The sequence below is a fragment of the Saccostrea cucullata genome, unplaced genomic scaffold (assembly GCF_032062105.1).
Source record: "Saccostrea cucullata isolate Sc308-1 unplaced genomic scaffold, CSIRO_AGI_Scuc_v1 ctg396, whole genome shotgun sequence".
NCBI classification, from domain to species: Eukaryota; Metazoa; Mollusca; class Bivalvia; order Ostreida; family Ostreidae; genus Saccostrea; species Saccostrea cuccullata.
Genome location: NW_026933195.1, coordinates 347,969 through 370,693, shown reverse-complemented (window position 1 = coordinate 370,693; position 22,725 = coordinate 347,969). Strand labels below are relative to the sequence as shown.

Below are 22,725 nucleotides of genomic sequence, written 5' to 3'. Positions count from 1 at the left end.
CTATAAATGAATAGCAGAGCATGATGGTCTGCTGTTGTTTTTTTAAGACTACAAATACATGGTTCGGGTAAATCTACGAGGTAAAACTAATTGAAAAGAAGAAAAGACGATTGAAACTCATTTTAATTACATTTATAAAGGAAATTCAAAGATAAAATACTTATTTATAAAGATGCTCCATGTTCACGTTGATATTTCTGAGTTAAATCATACATTAAAATCCCATCACAAAATTTTCACAACTCATGTATAAATTGATATAGCCGACGGACATTTCTGTCACCCAAGGATGCTTTGTACTAAGTTTGGTTAAAATTGACCCAGTTCTTCTTGAGAAGAAGTTGAAAGTGTGAAAAGTTTACAGACGGATGGACGGACAGACGGACAATGGGTGATCAGCAAAGCTTATTTGAGCTTTCAGCTCAGGTGAGCTAAAAAGTAATGATTCCAATTTTATAGAATCTTTTTTCTTTCTTAGATGTCGGCTCTGATATATAGGTTTCTACCTTTGCTGGTATTTGAAACTAAACATTGTCCGGAGAATAAAACGGCGTGGTTAGAGGCATCAAAAAGATTGAACTGTACATATGATATCAAAAATATCATAGGAAGATATCACTGTGTTCCTGACGAATATAGAGCAACACTCCTTGAATTCTGTTACGACAGAGGAAGAATATTAGTTCAAGAAGGTAGGATTTAACAAGATTTGCTTGTTTGTATATTGACTAACGTCCTTCTCGAAATGTTTCACTCTATTATGGAGACGCCGCCAATTGCCGACAGAGAGCTGCAAAATTTGTCCTATACTCGGCACTTACGTCCATTGAGCAGTGAGGGGTCTTTTTTGTTCCAGCACCTTCTGCGACAAAGGGTATCGGGTTATAAGGTCACATCTGCAGGACCGGTCTCCACGCCTAATAGTGGGATTCGAACCCGCGACTTAAGGATCAACTCCTTCACCACTTTAGAGCAGACACTCTAATCACTGCGTCATACGGACGACAACACAATTTGAGAACGACTGATATAAATAAATGAATCACTAAATGTGATGCAATTTGCTTTAAGGGGGAATTAGTTGTTTCGTCACTTTTTATGATTGAATTTTTTCGTTCTGGGTTTATTTCATGAGGTAAAATAAAAACATTTTTTTTTCTTGAGATAGAGAAACCTTTCTTTAAAAAAAAAACAAACAAAATCAACAAACAAATAAAAAAACAATATATATATATATATATATATATATATATATATATATATATATATATATATATATATATATATATATATATATATATATATATATAAACAAACAAAAAACAAACAAAAGATACCAAAAACCAGAAAAAATACTATGATTACATTTTTAAAGGATTAAGGTACACAATGGCACTTTGTAACAAAGATTTTATGAAAGTTTAAAAAAGAGATGGATACCACAAAGCATAACAGTCGATTGTACAATTACTATATACCCTACCACTTTTCAGGCGCGGAACAGAATTAGTTTTTTGAAGAGAAAATATTTGTGCATTTGTAAAACTCATATTTTGTTAGTCACAAGAGTGGGACCTTCTATCATAAGGAATTTTACGAGCATATGATGTGCTAAACGTTCAAGATAATCATTATTTTAAACAGCATGTTAACTCTCCGTTCTTGAAAGTATTTTTTTAAATAACAGGAAATTGTTTGGAGCTTCCCAACAGCAGGACATTAAATAACGTAAAGTGTTCTGGGATATTCATGAAAGGATGTCCGAAGAAAGCCTACTACAGTGATGAAATGTATAATAGTAAGTTTTTAACTATATTTCAAATAAGCAAATTTACTGAATAAATTTTCAAGAATTGCTGCATTTCTTATTTATCCTTAGGCTTATTTTTAGATTAAAAACAGTCTAGGTAATCAATTTAGATATTAATGTATCAATGTGAACGTTTTTGTAGATTAAATTAATAGCAAAAATTCTCAAAATTCAACTCATAATATGATTGCTGTTTATGCAGTATCAGTCAACTATTAGATCATCCCTTTAGTGGGATTAATAAAGAAAGAAATTGAGTATACATTGTTTACAATTGACAATATATAAGATGTCAAGATAAGACATATAAATATGACTCATATGATTAAACAGTGCATGAGAGAGAGAGAGAGAGAGAGAGAGAGAGAGAGAGAGAGAGAGAGAAGGGGAAGTTACAAGAACTATTTTTTAAAAATATCTGTTAAATTGGATCAATATTAAATTTTCGTCAAAGTTCATTAATTCATGTATTATAGTCCTCACTTATGCATAAAGTGTTAACATTAGAGGTAAATACAGCTTGTGGGTTAATAATTGGCAAGTGTTCACCAGCAGACAAATAAACATAGTATATGTAAGTCATTGTGAGGGCTACAGATATTTTACGGGGCGCTCGTTTGATACCTTTGTAGTTGACCTAAATAAAAAAATATAATAATAATTGTTTCTTATAGTTCTTTTCTCTCTTGGTGGTATTGAAACTTTAACAAAAGAAGGAATATTATGTTTCTACTAGATTTGGATTGCCTAAGCATTAACAAGGCCAGTAGATGTTTTACCTCAGATCCCTCATGTCCTGTGCCAGAGTAAGTATTTTGGACTATATATGTAAATTTACCTTTTTGACCTCTTTAAAATACAATAATAGTAATGCAATATATATAAATATTTTATTTTAAATTATTCTAAATTGTGAAAAAAACAATAACATCCGTTATTTTAGATCAAACAAATAAACCAAAAATCCATTCTATTAAATGGTAAAAAAAGAGTGGTCTTTACCAAATTCAAATCAAATAAAAATATCTTGATGTGATGTTGCAGGTCAGAATATTCTGGGACTACAGGAACGACAACATCCTCTTCGTCTATATCAACCTATTCCACAAAGAACACTGTTTCATCTGATGAAACTTACAACCATTACCCCACATCTGGAATTGTTGGCTGGATTGTTGCGATCATTTTAATATTCGCCATTATTGCTGCAGCAACATATAAATTTAGAAGAAGTATGTACATTGTATATAATTGATATAGTGCTTAAAATATTAGGTCATTGCTTCATGACTAGTATAATACTTACACAAGTTTATCTTTTCCAAGAAATCCTCCAGAGATGTCCATGCAAACAGCCACAAAACAATAGTAAGTTACATTAATTCGTATAAAATTAAACATGAATCAAAATACATGTAAGTATAAGAGAGATTTATGTTTTACTTTATATTCATTAGCAGAAGATTTGGAAGCTAAGGATAAAATGATGCCAGCTCCAGAGATCTCTGAAGAACAACAGAGAGGTAAGTTTGAATTTGTAGTCTTTCACATTTTTTACAATGTTGTTTAAAAAACAAGAATAAAAAGCGAAACAATTTTTTTAAAAGTACAAATAATTTGTTTTGTTATACAGGAACTCAACCCTATGTGGCCCATACAGATAGTTTGGATGAAGGCTCTCCATGTGTGGTTGCAGGTATTCAGATTTAAAGAAATTGGATTTGAAATAAAAACAGTTTTTATTAGCTCACCTGAGCAGTAGGCTCAAGTGAGCTTTTATGATAAAAATTTTTCCGTTGTCTCTCGTTGTTGTCGTCGCTGTCGTCATTGTTGTAAACTTTTCACATTTACATCTTCTTCTCAAGAACCACTGGGCCAGTTTCAACCAAATTGGCACAAAGTATCCTGAGGTGATGGGGATCCAACTTTGGTAAAATGAATGGCCACGCTTTCCTTCAAGGGGAGATAATTGTGAATTAGGGAAAAATTAATGGCAACTTTTGAAAATTTTCTTCTCAAGAACCACTTTGCCAGGAAAGATGAAACTCATGTGGAAGCATCCTCAGGTAGTGTAGATTCCAGTTTCTTCAAATCATGACCCCGGGGGTACAGGTGTAGTTTGTGGCCACAATGGGGTATCAAAGTTTAATATAGGAATGCCTTGGAAATATCTTTAGAAATCTTCTGTAGAACCAGTGGCCCAGGAAAGCTGAATCTCATGTGGAAGCATCCTCAGGTACTGTAGATTCTAATTTGTTCGAATCATGACCCCGGGGGTAGGGTGGGGCCACAATGGCCGATCAAAGTTTTACTTAGTAACACATAGGAAAAATCTTTGAAAATCTTCTTCTCAAGAACCACTTGGCCAGGAAAGCTGAAACTCATGTGGAAGCATCCTCATGTAGTGTAGATTTACGTTTGTTCAAGGCATGACCCCCGGAGTAGGGTGGAGCCACATTTGGGTATCAAAGTTTAGCATAGGAATACATAAGAAAAATCTTTTTCATAAGAACAGGAAACCCATTATTGGTCATAATTATATGGAAGCATCCTCTAATAATGATTTATGTTTGTTCAAATCATGACCCTCGGGGTAGGATGGGAGAACATTCTAGGATCAAAATTTTACACAGGAATACTTACCGGTGGGAAAAAATCTTTAAAAATCTCCGGAACGGCAAACCCATGGTCATAGTTATATATGGAAGGTAATGTAAATTTAAACTTGTTCACATTGTGACAATTGGGAGAATAGAGGAGCCATTATAGTGGTTAGAGTGGATCATAACATAGGAAAATAAACTATAAAGGCTTTATCGATAATAATATTTATCTTATAAACAAGAAAGCCATTATGTGTCATCTTAATTCAAAAGCATCCTTAGGAAGTGTAGATTCAAATTTGTTCACCCCCCCCCCCTCTCCTGAACCCATTTATATAGTTTTTAGATTTAAACTTGTCAATACTGAACGGATTTTTTGTTTTTACCTAGCCAGTTGCTTAGATAAGCGATGTGGCCCCTGGGTCTCTTGTTGTTTTTGTCATTGAAGATAAAGAGAACACTTTCTCTTTTTAAACAGATTTAAGGGAGCGACTGGGTTTTATTGTATAAAAACTACAATACAGAAATTTAATTTTATATCATATGTAATTTACAATGACTGCAGTTAATTTGCATGACAAGTTTATGTAAAATTCACTGTCCGGGGATTTTATGGACCGTCTCGAAATACAGGTAAATCTACTATACCATCAGAACCAACTGACACCCAATCACTTTTACACAATTATGAATAAATCAAAATAAGTATAAGAGAGATTTATGTTTTCATTGTATATTCATTAGCAGAAGATTTGGAAGCTAAGGATAAAATGATGCCAGCTCCAGAGATCTCTGAAGAACAACAGAGAGGTAAGTTTTTCTACGTGGTCAACTTGTGTAGACTTTAATCGTTTTCTTACATAGTTGTTTATGAAGAAAGAGAGTATTTTTTGAAAGGTACACGTACATATATTTTGTTATGTTTTACAGGAACACAACCCTATGTGGCCCATACAGATAGTTTGGATCAAGGCTCTCCATGTTTGGATGCAGGTATTCAGATTTAAAGAAACTGGATTTGAAAAAAAAACAGTTTTAATGTTTTGCCATTGAGACAAAAAACACTTCCTCTTTGTAAACAGATTTAAGGGAGCCAACTGGACTTTTGTTGTATTGGAATACCTGTAGAACAGGTATTCCCTAAATATAATAACCAATCAAATTGACGGTTTATATAAACACAAAGTAAGCACGTGTTCGACCAATACATATGTAATGGAAGCTCAAGTAAACATGATAAATTCATAATTATGTACACATTTGTTACAATACGTGTTTTACAGAAGCTGCAATGCTCTAAATCTCTTATAAATTTAAAAATCTTCATTGCGGTGTAACTCATGTTGCTTTTCGCAAAGAGTGGGGTGTCCTAAAACATTACGACGAATAATTCTTGTTCGTTTCTAAAGAAATGGGCGTGTCATTGTGTTATAATTGACGTTCAAAACATGACTCAGAACGTTTCATCCAAACGGAAAATTAAATCGCTTCAATGCGCTTCATTGTATTGGATGAACACGTGCTTACTCTGTGTTTATGTAGACCGTCACTTTGATTGGCTATTATTTTTATGGAAACCTGTTCTACAGGTATTCGAATGAACCATTTGACCGATATTTCCTTTTTGAAGAAATGGGTATGTCATTGTATGACAATCAACGTTATAAAGTTAGCTCAAAACGTTTCATTCAAACGGGAAATTTTACTACTTCAATGCACTTCACTGTACTGCACTGTACGAACGACCGTAAAATTTATGGTTTATCTTAAATTCCTTTGCTGTTGCGTAAAATAATTTGTACACAGTTTACTAAAACAAAAGACTTCCTATAAATTCAATCAATGGTTGGATTTATCGTTTTAATGAAGGAAGGTAGATGGTTAAAAAGGATATTTGTAATGTTGCCAGGTGAAAGCAAGTTTGAAAAGAGGTGTGTTTTTAATTAAGCAATTTGTTATCAAAGACCTCCAATTTAAACTTTGAAAAATACTTGAATATTTCAGCAATAACATACTTATTAAATACCTAAACTATCGTTAACTTTAGATTTTAAACATAATAGATATGATAAAAAAGAGGCACACATTCTCTATACACCTTGAATAAACGTCTCTCCAGAGACAGAAGATTTGGGTTTTGATGGTCACCATGCTTATTTTTGGAAAGGCTATTCATATCCACCCATTCTGTTGCCGATATTTGACCATTTCTGACAAATGAACCGTTTTTGTTATAAAAATTAACTTACATGGAAAGAAATATAACACTTGGAAATATCTTTCAGCTTTTGTGACAATACGCTACGGAGAGGATCAAAAAGGGTCATGTGATTGCCTATATCACGTGATTCGCGCATGAGCAGAACGGTGGCAGATATGCATTGAAATCGGAAAGGACTAATTTAAAATATAATCAACATTGAAACCAAATATTGTTTCTTAAATGGAAGTTATTGAATTAGTTCGTGGACTTTTTGATCACCACTCGTATTCCGCTCCACAACTTTTATTATGTTTATTAAAAGTTTTCCTACTGCATCTTCAATTTCTTTCCTTTTCACTGATTATTTTGTCTAATTCCTCATATGAAGTATCTAGAACCAAATTGCTATCAGTATCTAATTCCCGTTTTGTATTGCTTTATGGACTTAGGATCTTAAATACTATTCGATATCTCCATATGTTTCATTTATTACATTATATGTGTTGTGTTGTCTAGTTTAATGAAGATTATAGAGACATCGTAAGTGATTGTGACCCGTTTGGAGAACATCTGTAAGCATTTGTTATTATGCAATGTTAGTTTTTGGTTCAGGTATACGTTATCTCATAGATGATGAACATTCCGACAATGAAAGTGTGGTATCTGAACAGCCCAATCGAGAGGATTCTGTGACAAGTAAGAATTTTGAAATTTATTCAAATTAATATTCACTTGAAGAAAGAAAAATTTTACTGAAAAAAAAATCCTTTTTAATATTTTCGTATCAAAATACCATATTGCATTATTTTCATTGTTTTAAAACAACATTAGGTCGTTAGGATCCAGGTTTGAATTTTTATCTTCAATTTTCATGTATATTAATTAATTAATTTATTTATTTATTTACTAGTATTTATTTATTCACTTTTTCTTAATTGTATTATTATTAAATATTTTTTATTTCTATTTCTTTTCTTATGGAAAACACTCTTCATGTTAGGTGATTATTTCTTGATAATTAATTGGAATATTTTAAAAATTAATTTTGCCAAACTAATGTCAAGAGCTAAGGAGGCCTATTATGCATGTAAATCTCGACGTGCAGCTGTCTTGGTGTCTGACGTCAGTGGACTTGAACTTAGAGAAATTGACATGGGAGGTCTAGTGTGATTTAAATCTTTTTTGACTTCATTTTTAAAAATCCATATTTACAATGTTATTTTAAAAAATCAATGTTAATATAAGGAATCACTGTCTAGTTTGTTGGGTATGACAGGAACATCAGCGAAAGTTGGAAAAGTTTGAAAATTTATGGATAGCAGGCTTATGCAAATTATTCCACGTTTCCAACAATCGTTGATGCCAAGGCAGCGGCAAACTAGAAAGTGATATCTTTAAAATTATTAATTGGTTTCACATTTTTGAAATCTTCTCTTCAGTCCTCTGGATTTTTATATTTTCATTGTTTACTCAATGTATTAAAAGGATAATTAGAAAAGCTCATTTGTGTGTCGTTATCGTCATTAATAAAAATATCCAAAGAAGGCTACGAGGAGAAAGGTTTTGTTTGTGATGGCATTTACGTATATCACTTTTAAAGTGAACATGCCTTCTATAAACTGTTAGGTAAACTTTGATAATCAACTTTCATTGTTTTGTTCTAACAGAAGCCTCTCCTTCCTCTACGCCAGATAATCAAATGATCAAATCAACAGCCTTAAGAGGAGGTAAATCATTTTCATGTACATGTATGAAGTCTTATTGTTTCAAATTACAAAGTATTAGTAATTAATAGTATTTAAATTTAAAACCCTGTTTTCCCTTAGATAACTATTTGTGAAAGTTAATATTCTCTTTTAAAAGTTATGTGTGTTATTCTTAGACAGCATTTTGATTCAGAGGTATATTTTTCACTCAATGAAACGTAAATACTAGTAAATGTGTAAGGAATCACTGTTTAATTTGTTGGGTATACTACATGCCATTAACGACAGTTATTTAAGCACCAAAATAAACTAAACAGTGATTCCTTAAGAACCTTAAGAATGAAAGTATCTGTATTCATTTATCATATGCTTCTTTCCATTTCTGATTTTAGATACCCCCTGTCTTATTCAGTTTGGAAATGTTGGTAGCTTTAGGTCCAGTGCTGGGACAGGTAATATTTTTTTTATCATTTTGGTTTTTTTTTACTATTTTATGCATCTTTGTATCTATGTATCTTTGAAAATAAAATAAAATTACCTAAATCTTAAATATAAACAAAAGCAGCAGAAATTTAAAAAAAAAGATAAATTAGTCGATAAATTTTTAGTGAGTGATCCTGAATGATGAATATTGGCCTCATTTTTGACGGAGTTACATGTTTATCCCTTTTCAACTTACAAAAAAGAAAATAACAGTTTCCACCCCCTTACTTTTGTAAAGATGTATCTATTGTTTGCTCAGTTTGTTAATCATAGCATTATACATTTTGTATTAAACTGGTCACAGATGTTCAAATTCAAACTCTTAATTTCATCAAAAACTCTTGCTTAATAAATATTTAATCGGATCGGATGTATTGTCAAATTAAACATATTAAGAATTTTCTACAAAGAGTGACAGAACTGTAATAGAGGGGAAAACTATAAGGACTTTGTTATAATAACAAAATGTAAACAAGATTTATTCCTGTTTTGCACAGACATACATAAAATGTATGTAAAAGAGCAAATTACACAGGTAAGATAATTACACGTTATATAATTCATATCACAACTTCACCTACACACTGTTTAACCAATAATTTGAAATGTTTCGGAAAAGCTAAATATTGTGAACGTATCTTTGAAATAAATTTGTTTCACACTGCACATAAAAGTTAACTTTAAGTTAAAGGGTTAATTAATCAACATATGCATAAAATAGACAGTCAGAATTAAATTGAAGCAAATTCTCAGTACTCCGGATGTAAATTTCACTAGTAGTCAATCCAATGTTTTATTAGGCCTATACCGCGCAACGGAGGTGGAGGAGAAATATGAGGGTTGTTCGGAAAGTTCTTCGTTATGGGTGAATTAAGAAAATCACTACGTTCACTAAACTGAGTTTTTTTGTTGGAAAAAGTTAACAAGTAATGTTATTATTCCCTTTATATTTATCATATTGTACATGCACTCTAGTTTTAAAAATCCTGAAAAAAAAGAAAAGACAATTTGAGAAAAAAAAGTTACAGGATTTTTTTTGGAATAAAACTTAATTTGAAAAGTAAAAACTATCACTGCATCCATAAAGACAATTAAAAATACACTATCACAAGAAATTATAGTTTTTTTATGATTCAAAATGATGTCGACTTAGAGAAATAAATGTTTAAATGTAGAACTTGATTGAGTTTCTTCCTTTGTATATGTGAAAACAAAATTGGCGGCTTTTTGATCGTAATTTCATATTGTTATTTTTCTGGTTTGGAAAGTTTTGATATGTAAAAAATCGAGAAGCAATAAAATCCTCAGAAATAAAATCTTGTCCTTTTAAGGGGGCCAACTGTGGTTTAATTGGGTGAAAACTACAATAGCGAAACTCTTCATTTTTATACATTATATAACTTACATTAAATTTAGTGTACATGCAATGTTTGGGCGAAATCTATCGTCCAGGTATTTAAAGGGACCATCTCAAAATATAGGTCCACTCACTATAGGATTATATAGGAAAGTGCCAATTTTAGCACTACAAAGCAAATTGTACAAATACTACTAACAATAATTAAGAATTATGGAGAAATTCTCAAATTTCTATGTTTTAAATTTCAAGAGCGTTTCAAGTGTTTAATACTTTTTATTTTTGTACAACTGAATTTTTAACCAATTGTGCAACTGATAGGAAGGTTGACGTCGAAAACGAGTGTTTTTGACGTTATGATAAAATGTAGCTCTTAAAGAAAGGGGAAATGAAATTGTTTTTACATGTTTGAACTTGTAATTTTTTAATTTTGTTTAATTTTATTAATCAAGTGAAAAAAGTTGCTTTAAACAGTAAATACCCTTCATATTACTATGATGTGCGAAATATTGCGCAATGGAAACTACAGTCGGTCCTCTTAAGCCAATTCTTTAAATTTAATCCCAAAAAAGAAGTTTTGATATACAAGTCTTCTTACAAAGAATATTAGATTTGGAAGTGACCCTTTTTTACATTATTGTGTCGAACTGCTGACATCTGATATGTATTCTGTACGCATAACATCGTTCTAAAAATTGCAAGTCACAACAGCTTATTCATCGTTTTGACAAGTTTTTTTTCCCCATGAATTGACTGAAAATTGTAATTTGTTGATAGACATAGTGTTTTGAACACTGAGTAATATCAAACATTTCTTTAATTTATTTAAATTATAAAACAGTTTGTTGCACTCAGTAAAATTCAAAATTAAGACCATGGCCGCGGAATATAAAAAATCATGAAGTATTGGCAACATAATTCTTATTATCATTTTTTCTTTATATTTATATATTCATATATTCAGACATTATTGGGTATACATATAATTATACTTGACACTAATAGATGTTGCTTGTGATTTATTGGACATTTTAAATTTTAAAATTGTATAATACCTAGTAGTTACCATTAAACATTTAAAAAAAAATCTTTTTTGACTTCATTGTCTTTCAGAAATTACAATGATTTTTTTTTGCGACATTAATTTTTTCTGTTTCTCTCCTGATATGGTACAGTAAATGACATGGTCCGAACTTGATCAAAAAAGTTAATTCAGTTCACATTTAAATCTCAATACCTTGAATATAATCAGGAGAATTTTCATTTTCAACATAAAGCATGATCATTTATTTCACAGATCTTGAATCTTGAAAAAAATTGAATTTTCGAAATGTCACAAAAAGTTGCACTCTCGACCATTTGAGCATCATTTTTGGCATTAAGACAAAGAATTTTATTTTCATTTCCTGTTTTTAGTGTGAGTTATTAAATATGTGATTCATCATTTTTTTAAAATTCACCCTTATACCATCTTAAAATTCAAGAAGTTCAAATCGAGCACATTATTTTGTTCATGATCAAACTCAACAACATTGTAACGTCAATAACATAGCGTCATGATGTTCACAGAAATATCCTCCCTATACATTTCATACAGCATGACTTAACACCAGTGCACCTACTAAAAATGTTTCTTTGTCATTTAAAATATTGCTCACAATTGTTTCTTTAGCAAAATTTGTTAATGAAATGTTATATTTTTTCTTGCGTGACTGTGCTTTCACAAGATCGGCAACTATGAATGACCTACCTCTCAGCATGACCCAACTTACATTTTTTAAAACTTTGAACAGAATTTTACAGATAATCCAGTACTTCACAGATTGTCATCGTCTGGTACAGTCTCTACCATTCAAATACATGTACCGTCTGTTCAATATACACACATTTATGGCTCGTTTTTGACATATTTATGTTTCCGACTTCCTCTAGCATTTTCAGAGTTTTTACTGGAGTTTTCCTGAGTACAAACCAAAATTGTATCCTTTACTGCTGCTTCGTGACGTTCTAAGATGTCATCTTATAATAAGGCCTACCTAATCTCTTAAAACTGATTTTTTAAAAAAGCAAAATATTAAGATGAAACGACGGAAGAGTTTCTAATTTGAACACCTATAATTATTTTGTTTTTACATTCTGTTAAAGAGGAAATGACCACAGACATTGTTCAGAATATTGATTGTAAATTCTGTTACATAAGTTTAAATAATTCGAGATTTTTTAAAAAAAAATTCACGTCATTTGAACATTTTGTTGAAATTGATATTTCTTCCAAAGTTGTACACTATTGGTTCAACACTAAGTCAGTTATTATAAAAACGCTTTACATGTATATGATACAGACAAAAAGAAAAGTGTATAGTTTTCTTCAAATCCCATAAGAATGAAGAATTAAATTCCTGAAATTCTTTTCCTTTCAAATGAAATGTAGTCTTTGGGTAAAAATAGCAATTTCAAAATTGAAAATTAATTAAAAATGGAAAATTACAATGGTAATAAACATTTTCATAGTGCAATTTCTTTGAAAGTGTAACTGAGTGCTTTTCTAGGGAGGGGGTACTGAGTGTAATTCGGAGTTAGATACCTTGTGTTATTGTTATACTATAAAATATTTCCGAAACAAGTGCCTGTGGGCTCATGTCATTAAATTTGAAATGTTAAAGTTGTAAACAATAACTTTGCTTTGATGAAATTACATTGCTCATGCTTCTGTGCAATAGATCCAAGAGAAAAAACAAATAATGATGATTGTTTGTGAAAATCAAGCATGTATCACTTATATCGAGATATCTAACATTAGTATGCAAATCTTATTTCATTAAATTGTAAATTTTGAACATTGGTTTTTTTTCATTGCAGAAACACCTCTCTCTTCACCTCATGAAGATGGTCCAAGGAATAATGAGGGTATAAATAACAGACAGAAATTACTCAAATTTAAATCAGCTTCATTTGTGTTCGATTCGAAAGAAATATAAAGACATCAGTCTTTTTTTCACATCTACATAAATGTCTAAGGTTCGAATCCCCACTTTTGGAAGTAGAGACCGGTCCTTCAGATGAGACTGTATTAACCGAGTTTGCGTGCCGCAGTAGGTGCTGGCACAAAAAAGATCCCTACCTGCTCAATCGCCCTCAGTGCCGAGTGTAGGTCAAAATTTGCAGCTCTTCACTGGCAAGTGGTGGCGTCTCCATATGAGTGAAAAATTCTCGAGAGTCAATCAATCATCCTAAATGTCTAATTTAATGAAATTCTTATGAAACTTTGATTCTTCGGAATGAATTAAATTGACACGTTTGTTTGTGCTTCAAGTTTGTTTTGGTAATTTGCATTCAAATCAATTCACGCAGTAGTATAGAATTGTATACTAGTATATTGGATACTAGTATTCCTTGATGACAATATTTTGATTTTACAATCTAAATGCAAGCAAAGATACGTCAAATACACACTAGTTACTTTTTTTTCAGAAGATATCGTGTTTTTCACCCCAGAACAACAAATAGTTAAATCGTCGACCCTTGGAAGAGGTACAATATTTTAATGCATTTATTTATACAATGTATTGAATATATTGATCAGTATTAATTTTATTTATCATGCTTGTAAAAGGATAGGAATGAAATACACGTGTACGTACATTTAAAGAATGCTTAATCATGAAAGTAAATGAGTTTTCTTTACATGATTACAGATATTTCCGGTATTTTCCAGTTAAGAAATATAGGTACATTTGAATCCAGTATAAGACAAGGTAATTTGCGATTTTATTCAATTCTGAGAAGCTAAGAAAAGACATCTCACACTGAAATTCATTTGAAAATCGTTGATAAAAAAATGAATGTGTTTATGTAAAAGTGTCTATATGAGAAATAAAACTATTTTTGCCTTTCAGATTAAATTAAGTTATAAACTCGATTTCTTAACAAGCTTTTTCATATGATTTAAACATAGCCCCTATGGACATATCATTGGACAATGAAATATTGATGATTGTGAGTCCAAGGAAAAACGGAAATACCAGTGAGTTAATGAACAAATTAATAAAAAATAATTTTATACAACTTACTAGTATGATTATGTGTTTACATTTACTGAGTGTTTTCACATTGATATCAGGTTTTTCTTCGACTGGAACACCTTTTCCACTTGTGCGAATATGTAGTGCAAAAGGTGAGCTTTATACTGGATTTAATTTTATTAGGCCATAGTTTTTGTTCCTACCTTTTTTTTAGCTTATAATTAAGTTACATTTTTTTCAAAAAGATAATATACTGTTTCTTAGAAGTTTAAATGATTTCGCCATTATTACATTCATAATACCTGGTATTTGATTTATTTTAGACTTATATAAACCACAAGGCGATTTCCACGAAGAGAAACGCATGGTAGCAGCAATCGATTTTGGAACTTCTTATTCCGGTTACTCATATTCCTTGTACCGTGATTTCAAGGATAATCCAAATCTCATTCAGATCAAACAATGGAATGTCAATAGAGCGAGTAAGCCATCACCTAAGACACCAACAACTTTACTTTTAGATTCAGACCTAGAGGTGAAGGCTTTTGGATACGAAGCAGAGGAACAATACATGGATTTAGCAGAAAACGATACCCATCATGATTACTATCTTTTCGAAAGGTTTAAAATGATGTTAAAGGAAAAGGAAAAGGTTTGTGAAAACAAAATTTTCTTGAAATAAATTGTTACTGTAATTGCCAGTTCATAAATAATCTTTTAGATCACTTTATGTAAACGCCCAAGTTATCATTTTGTCCCCCTGTTTCACTGAAAGTGGGGGATATTGATTTCAGTCTGTCTATCTATCCGTCCGTCCGTTTTTCTATCTGTCTGTAACACTTTCGTTTCCGCGCGTGATCTCAAGAAGCTATTTGAGCGTTTGCAATTTTTAAAAAAAATTATGTAACAACTCTTTATATTCTAAAGAAGACACCTATATTGATTTTGAGGTTAAAAGTCAAAGTTCAAGATCATATAGTTTTGTTACTTAATAAATTCGGCCTTATTCCGACAACCCGTAATTGTTAAGATTTGTATGGAAGATTCTATCATTGGAAAGATAAATGGTACACATGGAGCACAAGTCCTAAGAACTCGGGATCCTCCACCAACTCCCCAACATACACCCACTTACACTTTGAAAAACAAAAATTATTTTGATTTGTTTATCAAGCGTTGCGATGTCGTTTAGCAAATAAAAACACATGCATTTTTTTTCCCGGTACATGAATTTTATTCTACAGAGGATAATAAATTTTCATAGCCTACACGTTATAAATGTCATTTTAGGATATTTATGACACTTCTTAGTTTACTTTCTACAGCTTGAGTATCCCTGACGTTTAGTCATTAAATACTTGTTTTTATATAAATCATTTAGGATTTTCATCATTTAACTATCACTGAAGAGACATAATTTCCTGAAATGCATCAAAATTGGTACTACACTGTTTAGATTATAATATTCCCAAATACATGTTCTTTTGAAACATAAATCTTCATTTTAGCAACTTATATTAATTCTAGGAACTTGGATCTCCCAGTACAGTTTTGCTAGATAAGACTGGGAAGAAGCTGGAAGCTTTAAAGATTGTTGCAAAAGCTATCAAGCATCTGAAGTCAGCTTTGATTCTTGACTTTAGGCAGCACACCAACCAGCACAAGGACCTACAAATGTGTATACACAATATCCACTGGGTGTTAACTGTACCAACTATGTGGGGAAAGACACAGAATGAATTCATGTGTGAAGCAGCAAAAATGGTTTGTTTTAATGCTACAAAGAAAGTTTTTAAGATGTCTGTTTTGTAAAAGTAATATGATACGTTAAACAATAATTTAAGTATGGGTACATATAATAAGTCTTACAATGTGATATACACGGACGTCCTCAAAATGTAATGATTTTCCACTCATATATTTCTCTTGAACTATGATCAATCTTTGTAAAGTAAAAATGTATTGGTTCATGGTTGCTATGGAAACCTGACCAAAGTAATTTCCCTAGTAACTAGCTAAGTTTAAGCACAGCATGTATGATTTGTAGAATTCAAATATATTTTTATTTTGTACATTATTTACATAGAAAACATCATACTTGCCAGGACAAATACAAACTTGATGACATTATAAGTGCAAAATATTGAGTGGTTGTCAATTGAAATCTGTCTAGTTTTCCCTAGTTTAAAATGGATGCATTTGTAAAGTGAACCTTAAATTTGTTCTTAGTAAATGTATCTTAAAATGTTTTTTTTTTCCAATTGCAATATGCAAAATTTAGGCCGGAATTTCAAGACAGAATTTGATACTCACTGATGAGGCGACTGCAGTTGCATATTTTTGCAAATACTTACCATTGGATAGAATGCAGGGATCGTCTAATGTGTCTTACTTAAAACCAGGAACCAAGTACATGGTTCTAGATGCAGGAGGTACATTTGAAATTTTAACATACCTAGTTAAATTGATAATATGTGAACGGTGTGCCTTTTGTATTTTGATTTTTCGAAACCTTTTGTTTAAGAACCCTCTCTACACTGCACACTACAGAGTTCTGCAGTTAGAGTGATCTGCCCTTAGATCTAAATTCTAAAAAAATGAAATTTACAATAAATTACTCAATTTGTAATTAATCTTAGTATTCTTAACATTTTAAAAGGCCAAGATAAATTAACTTAACATGTTATTTACATGTATTAGAAATAATTAACAGTGATTTCTATTTAGCGATACTGTGTTGTCTTTGAACACTTTTCCCGGGGGTAAATGTCACACATAAAGTGAAAATTAAATAAAGAAGCTCAGTATTAACTCCTTTATAGACTATATTTTTCTCAATGTCCAAAAAAATGTTGCACTTGTGTAGAGAGGGTCCTTAATATTCAAAAAATCAAGACATTTAGGCAAGCTTGAATTCATTAGACAAAGGGGATTTCAAATTGCTCAATTGAAGGGCTATGCTTCCTACTAAAAATAAATATTAAGAAATTATTAAAAAAGGCATAGATTGCTAAAACTCTGACCTCTACTATCTAGAGGAGGTAAAAGTCGAGTAGAAGACTTAACAGGGTTTCCTTAAGTGAACTTGCAGAAGGATCGTTAACAAACTAGGGAAAAGCGGAATATTACTGGTGTATTTCACTAATTTTCAATTGTTAATTGTAAATAACTAATAAGAGTCGCCTGATCAATGTTGGCCTTGTTGATTACAAATAGAAATTGCCTTAATTTATTATTCTAGCCTGGCCTAGTCCCAAAACCTCTCCAAATTATAGAAAAATCTATGTAATTTTTTTTAATATTTCCAAAATGGAGGTTCAGTTCTTAAGAAAACATCCTATATAATTGAACATTCCTCAAATTAGATTTTTGGACACTTTAATATTTACATTTAATAAGAATGAAATTTCAGATGGACAAATTTTTACAACCCTTTCTAGAAAATGAAGTCCCATAATTCGTCAGAGTTTTAACATGCAAACATAATGCTTTTTAGCTTACCTGAGTTGTCTGTCGCTATTGGCGGCGTTGTTGTTGTAAACTTTTCACATTTTCATCTTCTTCTCAAGAACCGCTGGACCAATTTCAACCAAACGTGTTACAAAGTATCCTTGGGTAAAGGGAATTCAAGTTTGTTTAAATGAAGGGCCACGCCCTCTTCCAAGGGGAGATAATTACGAATTAGTGAAATATTAATGGTATTTTTAAAAAATCTACTTCTCTAAAACCACTGGGCCAGGAAAGATGAAACTCGTATGACATCCTCCTCGTATGACATCAGGTAGTGTAGATTAAAATTTGTTAAAATCATGATCCCCGGGGCAAGGGTGGGGTCACAATGGCCTATCAAAATTTTATATTGGAACATATAGGAAAAATCTTTTAAAATCTTCTTCTCAAGTACTGCAAAGCCATGATTAGTGATATTTATAGGGAAACATCCTCAGGAAGTGTAGATTCAAGTTTGTTCAAATCATGACCCCAAGGGATAGAGTGGGGCCACAATGGGGATCCAAGTTTTACATTAAAATATATTTTTAAAAAATCTTCTTCTAAAGAATAACAAAGCCATGATTAGTGATATTTAAATGGAAGCATCCTCAGGCTGTGTAGAATTAAATTTGTTCAAATCATAACCCCAAAGGTAGGGTGGGATCTCAATGATGGATCAAAGCTTTAAATAAGAAAATAAAGGGAAAAATCACAATAACAGGAAAACTATGTTTAGTCGTATAGACATGTAAGCATTCTGATGTATTGAAGATTTAAATTTGTTGAAATCATGAGTACCCTTTGGGGTATTGACAATGAGGAGTCAAATTCAAATTATAACAAAGAACTTTTTACAAACAAAATGTTTAAAAAATCTCTTGCTCAAGAACAGCAAAGTTATATGCAGTATTGATATGGAGGCATTCTCAAGTAGTACTTGTATTAGAATTCAAGCCCCCTCCCCCTCCCTCAGTAAACTTTTCAATTCTGATCTGATTTGTGCTTTTCTTAGCCGATGTGCTCAGGAGAGCGATGGGGCCCCTGGACCTCTTGTTCAAAAATGGTTCCAAGACTTTTTGTTGCTGCAATAGGGAACCAAAGCTTTCAGACTACATATAAGAAATATTTTCTACTCAAATCAGCAAGGTCTAAATCAGTTAAATTATTATTCGAAGATCAAAAGTAGTGCAGATGTAGATTTATTAAAAAAAAGGTTTATTTAGTAAGGATGAGACCACATTGTCAAAATGCTAATCAATCATATCCATGTAGTTTAGATTCGACTTATTTAATTGTTCAATTTTTCATCTGATATACTTACTAAGTACTTTTTTTACTAAGTATCAAACAATCTCCAGGCATCTCTACGAGGGTCATTCAAAAAGTTCGTAAACTTTTGTCATAACTTTTTTATTTAACGTCATATTATACATAATTTAGTACACATATTTTAACAATAAATCTAAATAACTTGAGACAAAAAATTGGAAAATATCTTGAAAATTATCAAAATTATCAAAGATTTAAGACAGAAAAAATGGGGTCACGGAGCAGGGTCAAAATTGACCTATTTTCTAATTATACACTTGATAATGTCTGGAGTCATACCTCTAATAAATGGCTCTTTAACGAAATAAATTTGAAATGTTTAAATTTAGAATTTAGAATTGTTCAATTACTTTAGATGCTAAAATTTAATGTAATTCATCGCTTCGTTTAAAAGAAAGACTTCATGAAAAAAAGCAAAAAACGATGACGTCGAAGGACGTCACGGAGCAGCGAATATCGATAAAATTTTGTTTTGCATTCGGGAAACCTTTAAAACAAACACTGAGAATGCTTGATGAACCAGGAAATGATGCAAAATGTGCTATGCATTTGTTTATAATGGGAATGACTTTTTTTGAGTGTAAGAGAATTGGAATCGGACCATGAACGGTCTGCGAAAAAACAAATTAAAGTATAAAAATATCTTGTCAAAGAGTTAGTAACGTCATCAAACGTGATGTGCGATTCACTTTTGCGGAAGTTGTGCAAACATGAGTTACGCTATAAAGCTTTGAAAACATTGACAATTTAACTTAAGGTACTCAAACAATTGTTAGCGAACTAGGTGTAAAGGGCTATATAGATTCATGAATTCAGAAGCAGCAATAAACAGTGAATGAAATGAAAAGGCAGAGTAATTTTAAGAAAATTTCTCGACGTTGTTTTTGACGTCACAGTGTTGTTAACCTTGCTCCGTGGTGACAAAACATGTTACTTTTAAAATTGTCTAACACGAGTTCCATTTAATCAAATGGAATGAAACTTTACACACTGATAAAATAAATGTTTTACATGATCTAAAATTTTGTAAGAATAATATGATGATGGAGGACATTGTCTACGTATTTATTGAATGACCCTCGTATAAGAGTGAAAAAATCTCGAGAGGGACGTTAAACAAAATGCAATCAATCAAACAATCTCTATGAGTTTATGAGTCCAAAAGACAAGGTCAAAAGTAGTGATTATATAATAAATGGGAAAGTGATGTTAACATGTGAATCTCGTTGTAGAGAATCTACTCGACCGAAGACAGAAGGCTGTTGATCATAGGTTAACATTTTGCATTCTGACTGCTTCTCCAAGATCATTAGTCCAGTTTCATGCCACCATGGCTTAATGTGTGATTGTATGATAAGTCTAAATTTGATTTGGCAGACTTATTATCATAACTTATTGTAATAACTAGAATTATGCTTTTATGTAGACTTGAACGAACTTCTATTGGTATTGAATACAAGTATACATGTATACGTATAGTATAGACATTCACAATCAGTAATGTTTTTTTTTTCAGGAGTAATACAGGAAAGTGTGGGTGCTATTGTGCATTAATGACTTTCTTTTGAAATTCTTTTGACAGGTGGCACAGTCGACATAACTGTTCATGAAATCAAATTTGATTTTAATCTGAAAAAACTCGGAAAGCTTGGAGGCCCGTTTGGTGGTACTCGAGTCGACCAGTCATTCATGGCTGTATTGGAAGAAATACTCGGAAAAGATTTTCTCATATACTTTTCAAAGAAACACACTGCAGACTATTTAGATTTTCTACAGCAATTTGAATATAAAAAGAGAAGAGTGGAAGTTTCATTTTCAAAAATATTTTCTTTGCGACCTCGCATGACCTTCAGCGACGAGTATGAAAATAAATTCGGTACATCCATCGGCGAGGCTGTGAAAATTTCACAATACAATAAGCTTTTAATCTGGAACGGAGACAAATTAACAATAGATAAAACTTTGGTTGCTGAGCTTTTTAAAACCTCATTTGAAGGAATTGTTAGCATGGTAAAGAAACTATTGGCAAAGCCAAATGTAAAAGGTACACAAATTATTATTATGGTTGGTGGCTTTTCCGAGTCTCCATACTTACAAAATAAAATTCGAACGGAATTTCAATCTCCTCTCTATCATGTGCTTATTCCTGATGAACCAAGTTTGGCAATTCTAAAAGGTGCGGTGATATACGGACACCAAGATTCAAATTATCATTTACGACAAATGTGTGGAGGATATAGTTCAAGTTGATGAAGCAAATTAAGCCAAGCCTTTAACACTGCCTTTCATCTTAAAGTTGATGAAATATTGATAAATGAGGTTATTTACAACTGATTTTGTATTACTTTTTATTTTACACAACTGTTTTAAAAGAAAATGTACTCAAAACTGAATTATTTTCAATTTCAGGAATTGAATTTTTTGGTACTTTTTTCTATTATTAGATAGGTGCATAAAAATTAAGTTTGATACTTAGTAGCATACGATTTGGATCTCAACCATTGTTTATATCTCACCGAGTTTTGGGCACCTTGTGCCTCGTTACGCAACTGAATTTGCATAGTTTTTTTAAGACTGATCATGCAGTAGTTGGTGACGTTTTAATATGTCTCAAATTTATTTATGTACAAGAAATGACAGTAACATATACATTACACCTTTAGATTTACTATTTGTAAAACATAATCCACCATTTCAATACAAAAAAGTACAAACAATTGAGACTCATAGCTTAACCAATTCAGCTCATTAATTTACTAAGTACTCATGTAAACTTTAAGATGGGCTTGGTCCTTGTTTTGATCAAGCAAAAGTTGTAATATGTTTCTTATTTATATTTTACAATTCATAATTTTTTATTCAAGTAATAAGATTTGTGGATTTACAAAACTGCTGCATTATCTTTATGTAATGGCATTCAAACAGTGAACTTTATTTTTTTTTAGGGTTATTGAAAACAGTTCAGTGTATGAAGTCTGTATAGATGGAGTAAAAGTTGAGAATTACTTAAAGATAGTGTCGTTTGTTTCTTCTCAATACATGTAGTCTTTCCCATGGTGCCAACATCATTAAATGTTGCATTTTAAATGACAACACAATCCTCATGTGCTTGACAACAATGGCCGAAATTATCATTGTAAAGGTAAAATTCAGTTGACATTAAAAAAGCGGTTTCAAGTTGTTTCACCCGCCGTGAAGCCTAAGTACTGATCGAAGTAATCTGCAGTCAGTCTGGTTAAACAATGACCATACAATTGGTTAGAAACAAATTTGCTCCTAGTGTTCTTTTCGGCATGTGGACGGGGCTTTAAACACCAAGTGCAAGTGATAATTGAATATTTCTTCATTAATAGGTAAAAGTTGACGAAAAATGAAGGTGGACGGTAATCCTATTTGTCAAATATGATAAATTTCTTGACGACTATAGTATGTAAAACATCCAAATGTGAAACAGATCAGAGTCTGCTGACAGTGTCTTCCATTTCGGGTTCACTGTTGAATTGACATTATTGTCACAACTACTGTCGCGCCCTGTTCAGTCAGACACAGCAAATTATTTTTATATGTACAATTTGTGATCTTCAAATAAAATCGATATAAACAATATTTACAATATATTGATATTGTTATTAGTCTAATAATCCTCAATATACTTGGGTTGGCTCACAATGACGTCCATACAGACACGCCCCATTTCACGACGGACTCCCGCCAACTGGC

At 31.7% G+C, this 22,725-nt stretch overlaps 1 protein-coding gene across 1 annotated transcript; it reads left to right on the top strand.

The window, feature by feature from the left end:
- Positions 1-482: 482 nt before the first annotated feature.
- Positions 483-22,016, top strand: LOC134237586 (heat shock 70 kDa protein 12A-like). The gene is made up of 21 exons (XM_062719706.1): positions 483-692; positions 1,688-1,798; positions 2,547-2,616; positions 2,855-3,042; positions 3,137-3,178; positions 3,268-3,333; positions 3,444-3,506; positions 5,158-5,223; positions 5,344-5,406; positions 7,247-7,312; positions 8,284-8,343; positions 8,715-8,774; positions 13,022-13,069; positions 13,634-13,693; positions 13,858-13,917; positions 14,118-14,186; positions 14,283-14,336; positions 14,508-14,836; positions 15,712-15,948; positions 16,466-16,616; positions 20,588-22,016. The coding sequence occupies exons 2-21, from the start codon at positions 1,750-1,752 to the stop codon at positions 21,253-21,255; spliced, it is 2,469 nt and encodes an 822-aa protein (XP_062575690.1). The 5' UTR covers positions 483-692; positions 1,688-1,749; the 3' UTR covers positions 21,256-22,016.
- Positions 22,017-22,725: the final 709 nt, after the last annotated feature.

Excerpts from the sequence above, each read along its gene's own strand:
- LOC134237586 (XM_062719706.1), top strand. The coding sequence starts at position 1,750 with ATGAAAGGATGTCCGAAGAAAGCCTACTACAGTGATGAAATGTATAAT. Across the intron at positions 1,799-2,546 it reads CAGTGATGAAATGTATAATA|ATTTGGATTGCCTAAGCATT; the intron begins GTAAGTTTTTAA and ends TGTTTCTACTAG. Across the intron at positions 8,775-13,021 it reads TAGGTCCAGTGCTGGGACAG|AAACACCTCTCTCTTCACCT; the intron begins GTAATATTTTTT and ends TTTTCATTGCAG.